Below are 21,363 nucleotides of genomic sequence, written 5' to 3' on the forward strand. Positions count from 1 at the left end.
ATGAGAAAAAAGCACCTAGCAGGAAACCGGTGTCTTTTCCATGCTAAAATATGTCATTGTTGAGTATTTGTTGCATTCATTGTGTTCACCAATTAAAGCTACAGTCAATACAGAATAATTAGAGAGTAGAGGCGAGCACATTTTTCTTACTGGAAAACAGCTTTTGTGCAAATACAAGATTCACAGATTCAGCTTACAGTCTAAAGGTTATCAGTCTGAAAAATTGTCAAGACTAGCAGTCATCCTAGGAGTAACTCTGAATTCTTATTTCAGGGAACTTTTCTTTGACTTCGTTTTAGAAATAAATATAGTCTAAGCTCTAAACGGTTCAGGAAGCAGATAAAGTCAGTCATCTTTACATTGCTATTTCCAATCTAACCAAGGCCAACAGCTCCCAGCATTTTCACTGTTCAGCACTACTTGGTAACTTTAATTTGTCTGACAGTGTCCGTGCATTTCCAACTGAATAAATTCTACATTCCAAATTCCTACCTTAAAATTTTAACTTACTGACAAACGCAATGCAGTTAGAAAGACTTTAATTAAGAAGTTCAGACAACCTTTCACTCCAGAGCCTAAGCTGTGTTTTAGGTGCAATTCAGCAGGAATCTCTAATTCAAAAGGGCAAGATATCTGCTATTAGCAAATCCATGATATTCCAGTTCTGTGGAAAGTAAGGGCTCACACTATGTTTAAAACTCTAAAGCAAGGAGCTGGTTAGACTTTAATAATTGTCCCTCTCAAGATGCTCAACTCCCCAACTGCACCAGCATTTATGTGCCACTGAAAGTCTGCATGCCATATCTGCTCCTCAAACTACACAGGTGCTGACTTCAATATCGCCTTCGCTGCAGTAATTTCAAGCCTAAGAACTGAAAAACTCAAGAATACATACTGTAATGAAGAGAAAGCTTAAAAATCTGTCACAGATACACCTCTTCTGTCAAAGTTAGAGGCTGTTCATAAACTAAGGCTGTACTGCCTTCTGTATTTTGTGCAGGTAGAAGATATCCTTCACAGCTATGAAGTTGACACAAGAATTGAAGAATACATTCTGCAAACAAAGGGTCTGGAACTACAAAATGCTGCATACGGCTTATCAAGCCTTGCAACCAACAAACTGTTATGTTCATTAATATTACATAGTCTCAGGCAAAGCAGCAGCATTTTTCACAGACTTGCAGAATAGTAATGTCCTTTCCTGGGTAAAGATGGGGATAAAGCAGAACTCTCACCAAAACTGCCTCCCTCCTTCTTTTCACAGGGTGTGCGGGATCTCAGAAGAATTTCACCCTACTTCTATGGTAGGTTCAGTTACAAACAACTTTATTTTCCCTTTTCAATGAATGCTAAACCTTTGAACTAGCACTGTCACTACAGATGTGATGCTCCATCTTACCCTGTATTTCCACATGCTAGCACAAGGCATAACAGGTACAACCTTTCAAAATTATGAAAATGCTTTCTGAACAACCCATGAACTTGAAATGGGCAGGTTGTACAATCAGTGCCACTGCTGAGAGAATATATTGATCATTCTTAAACCTAAGATTTAGCTTAACAAATCAAGCACGCTGTGTTTGTCCAAAACCACCTCCAAATATTCAGATGGGACTTTTTGAAGTGCATGAAATAAGCTAATTGAGATCCAACAGATGCTGAAAGTATTATATCAGCTAGCAGTATAAGAAGATGCATTATTTTATCCCTTTGGTGCCCCAATCCATTGCACGCAAGTTAACTACGAATGCAGTGTGACAAAACAGTTCTTTCTAACACAACATAAACCAGTGCTCTGGAAATATCTTCAGCTTTCATCCCCTTCCAGAAATTCTACTGTAAATTATGAAAGGGGAATAATCAATTCATACAGGATCAACAGCAGATTAATCTAAATTTCAGCCCTGTCTGCAGCATGTCTCTGAGCAACATTAATGAATGCGGGTTTGTCACTTTAACAAGGAGATTAAGTAAACAAAGGCAGGAACATCTCAAGTGAAATACTGTAAGAAATGCTCCTAAAGGAATTTGGAGTTAGGCTCTATTAGCAGCGAAATCCCTAAGCACAAGATATGTCTGCTGGAGTAACTTCCCTTCTAACAAATGAAGGCTGATAAGGACAGACAGTGGGGAAATTACAACTGTGAGGCTGATAGAGAGAAGTTATTCTGCCAGTACTCAGAAGTCTGAAGTACCAAACGGTAGGCAAGATGCGTGTCACACGCGTGTCCAAGATCTCCAGCAAGGCGAGCGCCCTGAGCACGGCAAGGGCTCTGGCAGCCAAGGCCTGGGCCCTGTCCATGGTACTTTGCCACACTGCATTTCCCAGCCCGACCCAGATGTGCTGGGGCACAGGCTTCCTCACCTCACTTGGCCAGATTGCATTCAAGCAATTGGGAAGCTCCACAGATTGCTGGACAGACAGCGTGCAGCCCAAGAGCCAGAATGGCTTTGGCCAGAAGGACTGCTGTGGCACCAAACTGACTTCAGATCGGAATTACAAGAAAGATGGAACTCGAGCTGCAGAAGCGCCGAAGAAAGTTCATAAAATAAAGCAAGATCAATCAGGTCAAAGCAAGACCACTGCGAGGACTTGTCGCTGTTCATTAGGAGTACTATGAACCTCAGAACTCCTATGTTTATTTTCTGAGAAGATTAAAAAACAAAAAAAAAAAAAAACCACAAAAACAAGAATCTTAAAAATCAAGGAAAAAGAAAAAAAAAGTAGAACTATGAAATAAAATTAGAAAAAAAAATAGAAAGGTTACAAGAATAACAGTAAGCAAGTTCCCTCATAGTGGAGAGACTAAATACACCAGAACAATCCATAGTTCAGAGAGCGAATGAGAAGCAGAAGCAACTGCAATGGAGAAGGAAAAAAATATATATATATAATATAATATAAATATATATATATGACACTTTTCATTTGCCTCACAGTTCAACCACAATTCATGTTTTATCAGCTGTAATGTTCAAAACATGATTGATTTTACTATTCATACAACATTCAGCTAGCATGAACTCATTCACATGGGATGGCAAGAAGCTGGAAGTTAAAAGGCTCTAATTTGGGGGAAAACAAAAATGCACAAAAATAATCCAGCAGCTGGTACAGGAAGAGCTTAAGAACCTGAAGCCACAGACTGCAGGAGGAAGTTTTGCTAAGTACTATCCTGTAATTGTATTTTTCCCTGTGGTTTTTGGCTTTTTTCAGGCTACAAACTATCGAGTAACAAACTACATGTCCAATTCAATTCTCTCATTTTTACCTACTTTCCTCGACTCCCCACAAAAGGAAGGATTCACATAGCCACTAGCATAAGAATGCTGCATTTCAAGCTTCCTTATTGCCAAAAGCAGACATCTGGTGATTCCTAAATCCCTGAGAAAGCATTTCTACTTTTTTTTAGTAGTCATTACAATTAAACATGACTTCTCAGCCAAGAAAGCAACTGCCTGGTGCCAGTATATAAAGAATCAGCACAGTTATTCCATGCTGTTGGCAGTGTCAAATCTCTTAGGCTTCTGAGCAGAGGGTGAAAGATCACACTTGGGGTAGCTTTCTTACTTTGTACACAGAGGATAGAGAGGCAGGTGGTATTACGGTCCTGGAAGATTGAAAAGGAGGCCAACAAAACGAGTAATGTGATGCACCATGTTCCCTGGGGATAAAGTTACATAAAGTTTACAGACAGTCCATTTAAGGTTTCAGATCTGAAACCTATGAACAAAGCCACTCTTGGAAAAGGTCAAAGCACGATAATCCCCTTCTTCCATTCTTGCATATACGCACCAAAACTACTTCACATGGGAACTGAAGTCCCTCAGCCTTTTTATTCATCTGAGGTCTTCTGGAAATACTTACTAGCTTCAGCATGAGTGAAAAGCACCCCAGTGAAAGTCTGACAAATGGCATACAGGTATGTCAGCATATTCACCTACCTAGCAGATGCATATCTAAAGTTAGTAACAGCTTTTAACTCTAAACCATAATACAGCGATTAGAAGAGGTAGAGACACTCACTAATGTGAACTTGCTATCATTCTCACGAACCTTAATGCCTAAGATAACATTACCCTATCATAAAGTTATTACTTTCTGGCCAAATCAGCTTAATGTTTAGTTCTGTGTTCCACCACTTTCTGAAACAAAGATGTACAGAATTTATTCAGCAGTAACAGGATGATGGACACAGCTACCAGTTGTAAATACAGGGTAAGCACAACAGTGGAGAGCAGCCGTCTTCTCACTACTGTATTCTAGAAAATTTTGGCAACTAAAACCTAGCCAAACTTCCATACGCTCACAAATCCCTCAAGAGTAATTCCAATGAACAAGGTACTTCCTCAGCCTGAATTTCCCTCACATAGAAAGGTCGATTATTCAGAAACATAACAACAACCTCATCAGCAAGGGTGTTGGAATCCAAATGTATTGAATTTTGCTGGGTGTCAAACAGTCACCATCAGAACTAAGCACCTCATCTAAGAAATGGGTCTTTCAGCACTACTTCAGATTGCCAGTAGAAATCACAGAATAAAGAGGAAAATAGTGTCTTTCATATGATATAGAGAAAAGAAGTGCTTTATAATGTAAAATCAATTGTGGTTCCTATGCACTGAAGTCTGAATCAGATATGGCCCACAGGAAAACCCTCAAAGGACAGCAAGGCTGTCACCATTACAGATGGTGAGCAAAACCTGAAGGTTCTCTCAAGAGCACCAAGCAAAACAAACTCACAAATGCTCTTCACAACACAGCAAACTTGTATACACGCCATACTTGAAAACAGGAGTTCAAATGAAGGTAGTACCATACAGAACTACGTCTCAAATGAACCTGTTCATTTTACTAACACAACAGTTTTGATTGATCACTGCAATCACTGCCTTTATGTACATGTACAGACAAAACTGTGTTAATTTTTTTCTACAGATTATCTAGCTATAGCATATGAAATTGCCACAGTTTCACATTAAACAGAGTTTTTCTCATTGTACATAAACAACAAGAATTTAACATATGAAAAAAGAACAGAAGAGTTTTTGTCATTTTAAATGAGTTATGAGATACAAGAAAAGAGCATTCAGAAGAAAAATAAAGCTTAAATTTAAATTAATTGTTTACAGGAACCAAAAACTTGCAGATATCAGTGACTTTGAAAAGAAGTTAATTTACGATGAGATTTTAAAGAAAGCCACCATACAAATCAACTGTAGCTGATATTCACAAATCCCATCAGGCAGCGTATAATCAATAGATATCAAGATGTTATAAACACAATATAATCGTATAATCAATAGATATCAAGATGTTATAATCACAATATAATCAAGAGAGTTAGGCAAAGCAGACAACAATCACAAAAAGAGAATAGGTGGAAGAGCTTACCCTTGGGTTGAGCTCACCACAAAACACCAAAAGAGGTGATCCCCAGAAGAGACCCTTCCCCTCTGGTAGCCAGCTCTTCAATAGGTCTAGGAGGAGTGCAGCCTGGCTCCACCCCTTCCAGCAGCACAGGTGAATTGCCTTCAGCTGTGCTCCTCTGGCTGACTCATGGCTCACCTCAGGTGATCAATCAGAGGTTCAGGCCGTGACTCAGCACTTCCCAAACAGGCAGTTACATGAAGAAATCTTTCATACCCAAACCCACCAGAAATAACACATTAGAACATATATCTGATGGCAGCAACGTATTGTACAAATGATTAAAAATTAGTATGGGTAAATGTTCATCTCACCTTCAATTTTCAAGAATGCAACATTGAACTTTAGTCAATTTTTACCTTTGACAGTTTCCAAGGGCTGCCAAAGCCCACAAGGATCCGTCCTGGCTACATTCAGTGCAAAAACGAAACCCTAGAAGACAATAAATAAATAAATAAATAAATATGTATATATATAAAAAAAATCAGACATCCAACATGGTCTTTTCTAGATAAAAACCACATAGAAATGAAAGACAATTGCCTCTGAAGCTCAGCAATGCTTACAAAGTATTTAGAAAATGTTATAGTTATCTTGTCAGACAATGTGGAGTAAACAAAAACTTGTAATTGCAAAAGAGCAATACAGGTTCCTCTCCTCTCCCTCAATGTAAAGTATGCAGTATTGTGGAGATGGGGAAGAAAAAGAGCTATGGTTACACACACAGTTACCTAACCCTCTCTCTTCAGTATTCTTCTACCTCAACTGCCACCCTAATCTAGGAAATTATTCTCTAAACACAAGAAATTCACATGTTGCAAAATGATTTATTTGCTGATCCGTAGGGTCAAATTTGGTTTTAAGTTTCAGCAAACTTAGACTTCTACAGAATAAAGTTGCACCACTCCTGGAAATGCATTTAAGCTACCTCCAAGAAAACCCTAAAACCACAACACAGTTTATTAATTCAAGATAATTATTACTCACCCATCCCCAAACAATTAGGCCAACAACCAGTACTGAGAAAAAAAAAAAAAAAAAAAAAAAAGAAGAATGCTTATCCTACCCACGAAGCCATTTAAGAGGCAAGAAAACCATTTGATGAAGACTGACAGTAAGCTAACCAGCCACCAGAATGCTGCAGCCTGACATTAAATTCTGCCTAAAAACACATCTTGCATGACAGAAACATCAACCTGATACTGAACAGGATATTTCTCTTCTGAGCTTTTACTGTCATTATCAAAGCCTGTAGAAACTTTGCCACTGCTGGGAGGAGGGAAAGGAAAAAAAAAAAAACACAAGAAGAAAACCTTTTTGTGGTTTAACTCAGCAAGCAGTTAAACATCACACAGGCATTCATTCAGTCCCCACCGCAAACGGGATGAGAGAGAGAACTGGAAACTAAATACAATTCATGGATTGCGATAAAACCTATTCACTAAGACAGAAGAGGAAAATGGAAACAAATATGCAATGGTAACTATATAGATACAGCCACAATGCAATTACTCGCCACATGCTGACTGAAACCCAGCTAACAATACAACTGCCTGCCAGCCAGCATCCTGCCAACACCACAACTGCCCACCATCTGCCATCAACTAAAAACCAGCAACCCCAGAGCAGCAACTGCCCCTGGGTAACTCCCCCTCAGTTTTACAGCCTCCTGTATGATGTCAGGAGGTACGGAATACTCCTTGCCCAATTCAGGCCAGCAGTCCTGGCTCCACCCTGCCCTCTGCGGCCACACCATAAAGGCAGCGGCTCTTGCCAGCGAGCCGCCTGGCCAGGCGCCAGGTGAGCACCATCATGCAGCAACAAACAGTTCAGTGGCACACTACTAACACTACATACACACACACACGTTACCGTTTTCTCATTACTATCATATTACCCCTTTCACAACAGTTTTGAACTGCTTGATCTATTTTGAACCATTACTTATCTGTAGGTACAGGACTGAAACAGCCTTCCATCCAGAAACAAACACGCGAAGCAGTACTGACCCACAGGCACAGCACGTGATCTGCTCAATCACTTTGAAATAGTTTTCCAAGTGAGCACTACCACTTTAATGACTCGATGTCCCAAAGACAGTAGCAGCTTTGTACCTAAAGTGAGGATGCTTTTTTTTTTAAAACAAAGCAAAAAAACAAACAAGGCATTTTTAAATTGTTGCTACAAACTGAGGTTCTAGAGAAAGAAGTCTAATAAAACTCTAACTCCCAATCTATTTTGCAATAAGAGAATGCACACCCACACCATTGTTTGTAAATGCTCCATTTTTCCCTATTGATTTCTAAATGCTATAGAAAAGAAATGAAAATTGAATTGTTCAACTAAACGATTATTTATCATTCACATCCTTGAAACATCTCAGAAATATCCAGCAAGCCATTTAGAACAGTATTATTTAACCACACAACACTTTACAGGTGAAGTAAAAGACTTTTGTCAGCTTAAAACACATATGTGACATCCACCCCCATCCAATGAGAATATCAGCCAAAAAGCAAGACTAACATCTGTGCTGCTTCAGACTGAAAAAGATCTGAAGGTGGTTGGCTTTCTGGGCTATCATTTTATGGGCTGCATTTAAGAGAGGGGTGGCAGCAGGGAGAGGGAGGTGACTCTCTGCCCCAATACTCTGCCCTTCAAATCCCCAGCTGGAGCACTGCATCCAAGTCTGTGACCCCCCAGTACTGGAAGAATGTGAAGCTGTTGGAGTGGGGCCAGAGGAGGACCTCATCTTAGAGTGGCCCTCTAAGATGATCAGAGGGCTGGAGCAGCTCTCCTATGAAGAAAGGTTGAGGGAACTGGGCTTGTTTAGTTTGGAGAGGGCTCTGGGGAGACCACATTGCAGCCTACCAGTACTTGAAGGAAGCTTACAAGGAGGGAGACAGAATTTTTACATGGTTTGGTAGCGACAGGATGAAGAATTCCTTTAAACTAAAAGAGGGGAAATTTATGTTATATGTTAGGAAGAACTTTTTTTTTTTTTTTTTTTTTTAAACTCTGAGGGCAGTGAGGCAGTGGCACAGGCTGCTCACAGAAGCTGTGGTGCCCCACCCCTGGAGGCTCAAGGCCAGGTTCGATGAGGCCCTGGACTGCCTGAGCTGGTGGGGGGCAGCCCAGCCCATGGCAGGGGTTGGAAATGGATGATCTTCAAGCTCCTCTCCAATCTAAGCCATTCTATGGTTCTATGAAGTATTGCAGAAGCTAGCCAAAATAACAGGTTGTTTTTTTCCTGAAAGAGTTTGCTATAGGATGGACACTGAAATACCACAGCATTAGTATCTAGCAAAAGCGCTAAAAATTCCAGCCAAACCACCAAATGCTTAAGAACCATTAATGTCTCTTCCTGTGAAAGAACTGCTGCTAATTACACCAATAACATGTCCTACCTCATCACAGAATCTTGGTCGTGAAAAGGAGTATGGATTCCTATCTCTAATAGAAGGCCTCTAGTGAGTTATCTATTTAAAAGACTGATCATTTTCCTACCATTACTGTAAAAAATATAAAGCTATGTTTCTAGCACAATAACAATGTTAATTAGCAAACTGGCTCAAAAAACTCGAATCCAGCAAAACCAGACTGGGTTAAAGGCAGAACATGACATGCAGATGAGTAACACTGCAAAGATGGTACAGCAAGGAGAATCCCAGCCTTTGCTGCAGTCAGAAGAGAATGTAAATATCATGGATACATCTCTGAACTCAGATCCTCAAATTATCTAATTCTGTCAACAGCTAGCTTTTGGGATGTGTCAGCATGCTTGTCTGGAATGCAAAGAAAAAATTATTAAGAAAAGCAGACACAGTTCAATTACTGCCCGAGGGAAGGAAGAGGGGAGCGAAAGCAAAAATGAAAGCAAAGAAACCCCAGCCACAACTTAGGCACCTCTGAAAGAACAAAGTTGGGAGGGATCCTACCTTCCCCCCCCCAAAAAAAAAGTCTGACGTGTCCTAAGTACTAACCAGTTAATTACACATACTGATTTAATATCCAGGTGCACTGCAAGATCAGACTCAATGAGTTACTCTGCAATTACAGAAACAATTCAGTATATCTACACACTGCTAGGGCACATAAATTGTCATCCTCTGTCACACCAGTCCCACATGCACGTACACTGTAGTCTCCACAACGTTCTTTATGTAGTTCTGGTTCTAATACAGCCAACTGCAGCAATTCATTTAGCTGAGGCAAGATATCTCTGAAGCTGCACAATACCCTCTACAGAGTCAGGACTCCCAGGCTAGCTTTTTTCCCTAAGTATTTTTTAGGGAGCTCACCAAGTTCATGACTTACAGCAAGTACCTCCTTTCTGCTCACATCACATAAGCTGCCTCTGTAGGAACACCACGGTATCGCAAGTGCACAGAAAGGAACAGGTCACAATCAGTACAATGTCTTCTTCAAGCTCTCCCTGCAGTCTCCCATTCAAATCTGGATAACACCAGTAACACATGTGACAGAATTTCCTATTGACTGAGAAATACCACAGAATAGTAGGAAATTGTAAAAATGTTTGCAGCTGAGAGGAAGAACGGGTGGAAACTTGATTAAGAACTGAGATAACGCACACAGGTGCACTCAAGGAAAGCACTTATTTTATTCTGAGAACACCTGAGTATTGATTACATGTAAAAATTAATCTCATTAATAATTGTTGGGTATGTAATCCTATTTTGAAAGAATGATGACATACGAACATCACTGAACTGGCCAACACTTAAGCACATTTCAATTCATTCAGAACTCACTACCCTGTCTTAACAACAGCTAAGCTAAAAAATACTTCGGTTTTAGTTTTGCAAGACATAACTGACTTCCAGGAACAAGAAGGGATCCAAAACCACCGGTTTACCACCACATACCCAAGTTAGCAGTGCACAAAAAAAATCTAAGTTATTGCAGTGGCTATTATAGGTACTATTAAAAAAAAGAAGTTTAGCATTTAGTTAATCAACAGGTGGCATGTTTCTGGATTCACTGCATCATCCTGCTGCCGACTGCTTGCGCTGAAGGTGTACAGCATCATGTAGTGACAAACTGTTCCTCCCATTGGAATAGCTGGCATAAACCAAAATATATATTTTTTTCTGAGCTTCTGGCATTAACTAAGAGCTTTTTGAGTGTAATTTCCATTCATTCCATTTCTGACTAGCAACAGTACACTTGGAGACAAAAAGGGGGTCCTTGCCACTGCCATTTAAGTATCCCAAAATGTTTGACAGAGGTTAATTTTAAACTCAGTTCCAACTTCCACACCGCAGTGCTTCTGATAAAGCAACAACACGCATGTGCACAGCGCCCCAAAGGCCTCAAGCTGTCTAAAATCATCACCTCACAAAAGCCAGCTGACGTAACTACACAAAAACATGACATATCCAAGAAATAGAGAAGATGGCCCAAAGCAATTCACAACTTCAAAACAGCACAGAAATATTTCTTGCTTTTCACCTCTCCCTCCCCCCGCCCCCATCTACAGTACACTTGCACTGCAAAGGCCACCATTTGCCATAAAAATTGTCCAGGACAATCCACATTTCACCACAGTAGTCCTTCACTGCATTTCACTTCCCAAGACTAAACAGGGGAATGTCATTTGTAATCATTTAGGAACAATGAAGTAGGAGGAGAGATCCGACTGGTGTCTGAGAAAGAACTGATCGCTCTTCTGCAGTATTTAGAAAAACTTATTTGTCCTAATTAGGTGGAAGGAAATCCAGAAGACACACCTGAAGGAAAAAAATAACTAAAGATACAATTCTAAACAAAGCATCCAGGAAGAAAGGGAAAAAGCAGAAATCTTTTATTATTTTTATTTTTTTTTAAGGAAGAAACAGGGGAAACCAGCATTCAGCAATGACAGTTGAGTGCTGCATAAAAAATCACCAGTGTTCTACAAAACATGGCATGAGACAAAACATCCATCACGTTTAATTCAGTGTTGGCTGCACAACTTCATACTTTTGTTCAATATTAACTTATCTGCACTGAAGCTGTCTGCTCTAGATGGAAAATGACTCAACTGTTAGCACTGATCTGACACAGCCACTTTCAACAATACAAATAACTGTAACATGGAATAGATACCCCGTGTGCCCTGTTCTTCTAAGGGACTGTAAGAACAGAAGGCCTATACAAACGTTCTGTCGTTAACCTACAGGTACAGAACGCGAGCCTTGAACCACAGCACTACACCAAGAGCCCAAGTATAAATTAGCAAAACCACTTCAGGACGTAGAGCACTGCTGAAGCCTGGCCTGGTGGTTGGTGACCCTGCGCATGGCAGGGGGGTTGAAACTAGATGATCACTGTGGTCCTTTTCAACCCAGGCCATTCTATGATTCTGTGATTTGCTAAATGGACAACTGCATAACACGAGTCATTCAGAAAAGCAATTTTTTCCATTAAAGAATGTATCCCCTGTTGAATCAATGTTAAAGAGGAAATGAGAAAAGAGCAAAACAAGACTTCTTTTAAAATCCTAGTTACATGGCTTTATCTAAGCAACTAATAATACTTCTTAACTAATGTCTGTATCATTTCTTTTTAAAGCCAAATTTGTGATCACTTGATCACGTGGATACTGGGTCATCCATCACATGCAAAATAATAGTTAAGAACGGCAGCTCTGTACGACACAAAAATGGTGCAGTCAGACTCCCCATGCAGAAAATCCTGTCTCTAGCTCATGAGTCTGAAGACAACCTTGAAAAATGAACTGAAGACAGAACATTGCACTGCCACCTTCCCAGTGTTCCAAAACATTTACGCAAACAACATCGAAGGTCCAAGCGTTCCTCCTCTCACTAAAGGAAAAAAGAAACTGCTAAGTGTGTTAAGACTGTTTTGCTTGCACCATTTTGCTCCCTCCCAACGCATAAAGAAGCAGAAAAGTTCTCTTATTTCCTGTTCATACTGGGTTTGCTAAAGAATCCATGAAAAGTTACAGTGAACACAGGATGTATTTTTGTCTCTAGTCTGCAGCAGCAGCCTACCCTACACTACACTACAGATCACTTCTCTGCTGCAATCAAGGTTAAATCCCAACTGCAGCCAGCCCAAGGCCGCTCGCTGGCTAAGGCAGCCCAACTCCTTTGTGCACTGTCCCCTCTATTCAGTGTGGCTGAAGCATATCTATACTTCGTATATATGAAATCATGTGTGCGTGTATGTGCATCCCCAAAACTGCTTCTACTTTTTCTCAAGCCCTTCAACACTTCATCCTAAAGTTTGTGAGAACTACCAAAAATCGAGGGTGCTGGGAGTACCCTTTATCTTACCTGACCAACTGCATCTTCTTGAATCACACCCTACGTTCATTTATCTCTTGGTGAGCTCTCCAGAGCAGAGGATGCTCCCCCTGTGCTCTCCCCATCCAACCTAATTTGACAGGCAGGTTTTGGTGATGACTGAAGCAGCTGGGAACTAAAATGTGAGCTGAGAATACCGGCTACTTTTTCAGCTCTATACCAAAGTTTTACTCAGCTAATGTAATGAAAGAAAATTTAAAAACAAACAAACAACTCATTTCTTTCAATTGTTCATCTTATGCTCACTTAGGTGTCCCAAACGAATGCTTTACAGGCACAAATGAGAGCTATTTCACACTGCTAACACGGCTTCTCTCACGATAATAGCAACAGTGCTCGGAATCTTAATGGCACACAAGCAGTCATTACCACCAGCATTACAACTGGGGTGTAATTTAATGGTGCTCTGGTGGCAAAAAACGAGGATGCAGTCAAGATGGACAAAGTGAGAGCAATCCACTTACACACTCCCAAAGCTTCAGCGCTGCTGAAGCAAAACAAGTAGAACAATAGCAAGGCTTTATTTCAGGGTATTTGCAAAACGAGGGAAAGCCTTCAGAAAACAGAGGACTTGAGTTCCAGAGTGGGAAGGAGAACGAGAGGGGTGGTAACAAAGCAGACTTGAAGCATTTCTGTCCATCTTAAAATGTTAGCACGAGAGAGAAAACAACTTCTCAACAGCTTGACTTTAAACCTGAAAGCTACAAATAACTTTACTGCTAATAATTCCATCCGAATCATCACATCAGGTTATTTATACCATGAAAGGGAGACGACTCAGGATCGAAGTTTCCCTTTTCATCTAGAAGTAACAGTTACGAAGACCCATGTAACAATATGTTAATCAAACAGCAGCAGAAACAAACTAAAAACTGATAAAGTAGGAAACAGGCACGTGCCCTGGGCGGCTTATCTGACCATTGACACTTTTAAATGGGAACTTCCAGGGATGATTTAAAACAGCACCATTAAAATCCTTCTAACACATCACAGGACTGGGAGGTAATGCCCCTTTCAAACTCTTCAGTTCTTATTATCTGCATGTATTGTAATTAGAAGAACATCAAAATCTTCTTTCTTAGAACACATCAGTACTGCTGCTAACTCCAATAGACGCAATACACAAACAAGGGAAAAAGAATCTTTGTCACACAGAGAAGCTCTAGATCTTACAGCCTGCAATGCAGCTTGGGGGGGGGGACACCCCATCAAATTGGGCTGAGACAGAGCAGTGAGGATGATGGGGACCAGGGGATCCTGTTGAGAACGAAGCTTCAGTCACAATTTACATTTCAGTTTAGTCTCTGCTGCTTTACACCCTGAAATATTCTGAATGGATGCTCCACACTTATCACATTTCTAGTCATAAACAACTGACTTCTTGGTTTTAAGCAAAGACATTTTCTTTGGCTTCCTGCTAACATGATTACATATGCAGAGAAGTTCAGATCTTAACAGTATTGAAGTTAAAGGAAAAAAAAAGAATACGAAGTTGTTAAGCAAATAATTTTGAACTACAAATGCAAACATCAACTTCCAGTGTAACCAGCTGCCAAGTTCAGCTTCATCAATATTTATAGCTTGACATCAGTCTGAATTGGACTTCTCAGCTATTTAGGTGCCTAAGAAAGAGACAGGAAGCCAATTTTCAAAAATCTGTTCTATATTTAACGATGTTACTTCAACCCTCTTCAAAGAAATGAGGCAATGCATTTCATTTTTATGGCTTTTTTTTTTTTAATTTAAAAAGAATATGAAGTTATTAGTGATACAAGTCCAGTCTTCAACAGTACGAACTCTGCTAAACACACTCAGTTAGGACTACTGAGCATGCAACTACTTGTAAGAGAAGACTGGGGCCCACTGAAGCAAGTGCCAGGGCACCAAATATTTTGTCATTTGTGGGTGGCACAAAGCAGCTCTCCAATATTCTAGAAGTGGCATTGTACTTAAAAGGTAGGTAGCCAGCATTTATTAAACTGAAATACAGTAATAAACACTCAAGTTTACCTTTTGGCAACACACGATAACTGATTTTCACACCTCCATCATACCAAGCTCTTTAACTTTGCTCCTGGGTTTGAACATTTTTCGACATTTAAATGGGGGGGGGGGTTGTTCATTATTAAATTTTAAAATGAACCAATATGAATTCCCAGCTGTTTTTTAGAGTTGCAGCTTTGTAAAACTGAGATAACATTGAGGTAGTCAGTCTCCTTCCACAGCTGAGGCAGGGCCAAGCGCAGCTGATACACAGTATCCACGCAGAACTACCAGTTTATCTAGTTACCCAAACTGGTGAAAGCAACATCATCCAACGCAGCCTAAGCACGGGGTTACAACTGCAGACAACCAGACCAATTACGTCTTTGTGTTCCTGCCCGCCCTGAGGGCACTGCTACCGTATGTGGTCAGGAGGATTTTCCATGGCTTATTAGGCAAGGTCACAAGCATTTGACACAATGGGATTTACATCCTTGGTCTGAAGCGTTTCTCCCCGCGCTAGTTCACCTTTCTCATCAGAGGAAGACTTCTGGATTTGAATGCGTTCTCTTCAACAGAGAAGTTCACTTCCAATAAGAGTGAAGGTGACCGGTCGATCTTAATTGTTTCTCTGCGTACTTTAAAAATTTGGAGCTATTTTACTGGAAACAAATTGTTTCAAAAGTGAGTGAAAAAGCTGAGCTGTGCAGCAAAGAACGTATTTCCCCTTTCAAGCCTCATTCAGCAGATTGAGTGCAAGCAGAAATGCAGATAATGTTCCTCTAACCTTTTGTTAAATACAATTTTAAAAACTCTGAAAAATAACTGAAGTCTGTCTGTATTCCTCACCCTCTCACAACAGTCACGTTTGTAATTGCAAGTGTATACAGCAATTAAAACCCAATAAGGCCGAATCATTTGACAAACAGAAAGAGTTAGAAAGCTGGTTTGGAAACAAAGTTCCCCTGAGAACCCAATTACATATGGAAGGATATGAATTTAAATTACAACGGCTGTAAAACTTCCTCTGTGGAAGTGCTGGTGGTGCCAAAGTGCTCTTTATTTAATTTCTTCTTAGGAGCTGTTTAAGTTCAGCTTAAAAAAATAAATAAATAAATAAAACAAGAAATTCAACACAAATTTCAGAGAGCGCGTGTTCTAACAGCAATTAAACTACCACATTTAGAGCAATGTAACGACGTTATGATAACCATGACAAACTTACCCCAGAAAATTCCTCAAGAGGGTCGCAAAAATAAATAAATAAATAAAAACCAAAAACAAACCCACAAAGGTGGAAGTAGCTGACAACATTCTAGAGCAACTATTTGATGCAACGTTATGGCCTTCTTTCTTCAAGTGATTTCCAGCTGCTTCAGATCAAGGATGGCCCATAATTCATTCGGCCATGAAGCACTGTTTTCTACAAGAAGCTGGGGCAAGGGAACACACTGCATTCCTTTACCTCAGGGACAAAACATTTCACTTAACTACTTGATTCTAAGTTTGTATTCAAGACATCAGCCTTCCAGTGAGATCTTCCACCTACTAATCTTAATTCAGAGTATCTGCAGTCAGTGTGCAAAATCCAGCAAGCTGGGTTATTTGAAGCAATGTATCACTGTATGAGCGAAGGAAGCAAATGTACGACGCAACTTCATCTCGTACTTCTGGAAACACTTAGGAATCATGAAGTTATGATACTACCGTGTAAAAAAGCAGATTCTACTGCTGGCTGTAGCAAGAAAATCAAATGTACACCAAGTACTTCAACTGTCTCCAGAAAAGGAAATCAGATTATTTCTAAGGAACCACAAACATTCCAGGGGAGAAGTAATACATTTTCAAGTGTACAAGTGAAGATCTTGGTAACTCACGTCTCCTGAGCCACAGACAGTGACTAAGATGTCTGCACCTGTAGCTACAGCCCATGCTGACACAGGGTGCCCGGGTAATTTATATCTCTTGGCTGTAGGAAGCAGAAGTCAAGAGGGACTGCTGTTAACACGGGAATCGCCTCAGGGCCAAAGCAAGTTTAACGCACAGCATGCCGGCAGCCCCAGAGGGTTCCTGTTGTCTCCTGAGATGAGTCCATTTCCTACCACGAGCGTGATTCAGGGATGAGGCTCTCACAGGGGTCATGGGGCCCTGGAGGTCAGCAAGGAGCCTCAGAGCAGCCCAGGGATTTGTCTGTTCTGATGACATGCCAATCTAATAAATCAAACTTAAAAGAAGAATGCTGGCCTAAGGCTTTGCAAACGTATCGCATCTTCATTTAAAATCAGACTTAAAATTTCACTTACGAAACTTGTCTGCTTTTGCCACGTGACAAACGCACTAAGGACCTGCAAAGCACAATCAATGTTATCAGAAAAGCAAGACTAAGATAGGATAAAATGCAGATTCAGGATAGAAGATCAGGAAGGAAGAACAGGAAAAGAAAACATTTGTAACTATTAAAAGACAAGCTAGAATCTGAAAATGTCCAAATTCAGGGAAGTTATCAGCACAGGCGCAACTGATGTTCTTTGTGGACCACTACTAAATCCAACAGCACAAAAGAACAAACTTCTCCTATGGTAGAAGCCTTCGCTGCCAAAAGCTCAAGATACTAGTGAAAAAACTTCGGTCAGGTTATTATCACTATAGTTCATTTCACTGCACTCTCAACAGCTAAAATGAAATCACAGAAATTAGATCAACTAAAACCATTACAGAGCTATTTCCTTTGCTGCTCACTGAGATGGTTTAGAGGGCTCTTCCTCACAGAACACCCTATTATTGTATCACCTTTTGCCTAATCCTCTGTCAGGCTATTTAAAATTATCAACCCTTTGTTTTGCAACTTCGCTTCTTATCCTCTCATCCTCTAATTAGCTCTTCAGCCTTGAATCTTCTGCCCGACAGGGTCAAAATACGCTGCCTCTCAGTTTATACTTGACACATTTATTTTGAGCAGTGCCCCACGGCCCGCAGCAGGAACATTGTCCTACAGTAGCTCCCATTTCTCCAGTCAAACAGCAGATTTCTCAAAAAACCCAAGAGCTAAACTAAGAGCTACCTTTAGACGTATTTTACTTACCCTTATAAATAGATGTCTTTTTTTCCCCCAGTCAAACACTTATTTTCAGATTTTTCGCAGAGGGCCCATTGTGCTTTTCCTAATCTGCACACATTACCTCAGGAAATACATGCGAGATATCTGATTTCAGAACTTCTAAAGCTGGCGAGGCCCAGAAACGCAATCCGTACTGAGTAGCTGAAACTGGAAAAGGTCATCTCCATAGCTCACTGCATGGTAAACACGGGGAACATCCAAACTCCAACCACAAACCTTACGCCGATGAGAACTTAAAAACCTCAGAACTTCCCCTACAACATGCAATCTTTAAGTGCAAAAAACGCCCTCTTCTTCTTACCACTACGAGAAGGAAAATGTACTCGATAGACTTATTGCCTCCTGTTCCATGGAAGACAAAAGAAAACAACAAAACATCCATTCTTTGAAGCAAAGCTTGCTTACTTCCCTGGGGGAAAAAAAAAAAAAAAAAAGTTTCCATTATTTTTGCACATAGCAAAGAAAATATGGAAAGTAAAGCAGAGAAATGTGAAGAAGCATAAGAGTTTTACTGTCTGCTGAAAGTGACAGGGAAGAGGAACCAGAATACCCTACCAGCTATTACCCTCATCAACTCACAAGCAGAAATGCCAACTGGCAGCTCCTTGTCTGACAGTGACAGCTGGCTCCAGTACCAGAACACGTCCTTGCTTCTATTAGCAGACAGTAGCAGAAAGTTTAGTTTGGATTAACAAGAAATCAAGAGCAATTCTTCAGAGTCTACATCACACGCTGTGTGTTGGAAGAACAACAAATTTTAGTGTGTACTTTTATCTGAAAAAGGAAAAAGTTATTATTAAGGTATGGAACATTATCAGCAAGAATCCAGGAATCCTGCTATACCACATCCTGTTAAACAATTACAAAGACACAGTATTAATTGCTCTACATACCCGTCACTAAGTTCTTGCTATTAGAACACAAGGCAGATAACTTCCTATCCTTTCCCCAAGACAATGTAACATTTTTCAATTATTTTTTTCCAAAATACATCAGAAAGACCATTCAAAGTATTTCCAAAGGCAGCTCAGACACACACACTGTAAGGGCTGAGGTGGCAAAACTTATGCTGAACAAGACCCACCGGTACCTATTTGTGAGTTTCAGATACGTCCTCCCTTACCTATGCATTAAATACACTTAATTTACCATATGAAAACAAACAAATGCCAATTCTTCACAATGACAGACTTACTGATCCAGACATAAAACTCAGAAGAAGGCTGCATGAAAAATAAAATCTCATACTAATAACTGAAGTAAGATGTAAGGGGCATCATAAGCACTGTATAATTTGTAAGTTGTTGGTACAGACAAAACTAGTGAAGGTAATGACAGCATCAGAGCAATTACTGAAGAAGATCATCGCAAAGAAGCTGCACAATGACTGTTGATCATCATTACTGCACAAGCCAGACTATCCATGTATAAAAAGACATTCTGAGAGGGAAAAAAAAAAAAAAGGAGGAAAATAAAATAAGATAATGGCAATAAGCAGCAAGGACAGAAGATTTTGCATCCAAGTATCCTGTGGAAGACAGAGAATAAAGTAACCAAACCATTTGGGAGACTATTAATAAACCCATTCTAATCAATAACTAAGCTCCTAGGATGTTTTTTCTATGATCTCCAGTTTGTAATTCTTAATAATAGTAAATGCAGCCTTCCATGAGCAGAAACACACCATTTTTACCATAAAACAAAATCAAGAACCAAGAGAACAAAATCCATTTGAACTTCTTCTCAAATGATGAGCTCTGCAGCACTCCTCAAACTCATTCCACCATTCTGGATGCAACTACACACCCCACTGTTCCAGTTGCAGCTATGTCTACAGATCAGGCATTACTTTTGCAGAACAATTGATTTCTGTTTCACTGCTACTTACCATTGGAGGCAAACCTCAGGCTAAACTTACTGTTTCAGAACTACATTAGTTTGCTGTCTCCGAAGCTCCCTCCTCTTCAAGTCATTCCCCAACCCTGGGAAGTGGTTATTCCACATCAAGTTGTAAGGATCAAACACTCATCACCACACAAAGCCACCAAACAGTTTTCTAACTGCAGAGTTTGACTGCAATATTCAGTCACACAGTTGCCAGCAGGCGATACTTTTTCTGATTCACAGTTTCGAGATTTTTCTTCCCCAACATCAGGGCGGACCAAACCTTATTTTTTAAGATTTCCTGCTCAGATTTCCAGCTGAATGTGCAGCTATGCAAACACTGCAGAAACATTCCAATTCCTACACTGTTTTATAAACCAGGGTCACTGTTTTTCCCAGTACTTTCACATTACTGGAATTAAGAGAATCTTTTTTACTAAGCAGCCCGATAACATCATAAGGAAACAAACGAAGACTAAGTTGACGAGAGAATTACGCACATTAGAATTTTACCAATTAGCAGTGCCAATTCTGAGTTAATTGCATGTAGACATGCATAGTTTTACATGAAATTGAATATTCACAAAATGTTTACATACAATATAGCTAGCCAAGATAAAAGTAAAAGATATAATGATCATCTCACCAAGTTCTACAACATAATATCTGCCTGCACCTCACTGCCACCACAACTTCACAGCAGAAAAGCTAACGCATGCTTGCTGCCACACAGGGTTCCACAACTCCCCTCAACTTTTTTTTTTGCCAGGCCATTTATATCTTCACCACAGAACTGCCAAGCTTTACCTGCCTGGTAGCAGAGTTAGCAACGCATGGGGGAGGAGCCACCTTCACCAAGCACTCCCAAGGTCCATCAGCACGGAAGCCCCAGCACTGACAGTGGATCACGCAGAAAAGCCCTGACCTTATCTTTGAGTTCAGGACCTCAGGTGCCGCAGATCAGAGCATTTGCTGAGCTCCTCAGCAGCACACGTGTTCCCAGGCACCTGCACTGTCACAGCAAGCATAGGAAAGGTGGGATTGCTAAGCAACTTCAGTACAGATGAGCTTAATAGAAAGCTGCTTGAAGAAGCAAAGCTGTTCTTTATACAATCATACCAAAAAATGAAGTTCAGTTCATCTGAATAGCAATGTTACTGGAAAGCAGTACACAAAACTTTCATACAGAGCTACACAAAATGCAAGGGTTTACCTACTGCTACTCAGAAAGGTTTTGTAGATGAAAGCAGGACTGGAATCTGACAAGCTGTGGATAAATATGATTATGGAGTGCAAAAAAAAAAAAAAAAAAAAAGCAGGAAAAGTTAACTCTGAAGGCGCTCTGCAGACTCGACGGAGAGGTATCAAAGTGACCGATCGGGGTAGCAAAAGATGGCAAACGAACCGCGGGGAGGATAAAGCGGCGCATACAGCGTTAAGCCCATCTGCTACGGCCGGGACAGCACTGCACTGAGCCCACCAACGCCTCAGCCGTGCCTCGCGGCAGCCGCCGACAACCCTCGAGACACCGCGTTGCCCACCGCCGCCTCTCCACACCCAACCACGGGCTTCTATCGCTACCAACACACGGGGAAAGTTTTCTACCCCCCTCCCCG

The 21,363-nt window shown here is 40.5% G+C and overlaps 1 protein-coding gene across 9 annotated transcripts in view; it reads right to left on the bottom strand.

Moving 5' to 3' along the window:
- The window catches only part of TNRC6B (trinucleotide repeat containing adaptor 6B), a 139,041-nt gene that overhangs the window by 117,070 nt on the left and 608 nt on the right, over positions 1-21,363 (bottom strand). For 8 of the 9 annotated variants that reach the window (XM_048933984.1, XM_048933982.1, XM_048933983.1 and 5 more), the window contains exon 2: positions 5,791-5,863. Coding sequence is in view for 5 of the 9 variants with exons in the window: in XM_048933981.1 (XP_048789938.1) it covers positions 5,791-5,863 (73 nt within the window). In the remaining 4 variants the exon portion in view is untranslated. Of the gene's footprint in view, positions 1-5,790; positions 5,864-9,732; positions 9,791-21,363 lie in introns of those variants that run through there. The other variant, XM_048933990.1, reaches the window with a different exon arrangement.

Source organism: Lagopus muta, chromosome 1, assembly GCF_023343835.1.
Source record: "Lagopus muta isolate bLagMut1 chromosome 1, bLagMut1 primary, whole genome shotgun sequence".
In the NCBI taxonomy this organism is placed as follows: domain Eukaryota; kingdom Metazoa; phylum Chordata; class Aves; order Galliformes; family Phasianidae; genus Lagopus; species Lagopus muta.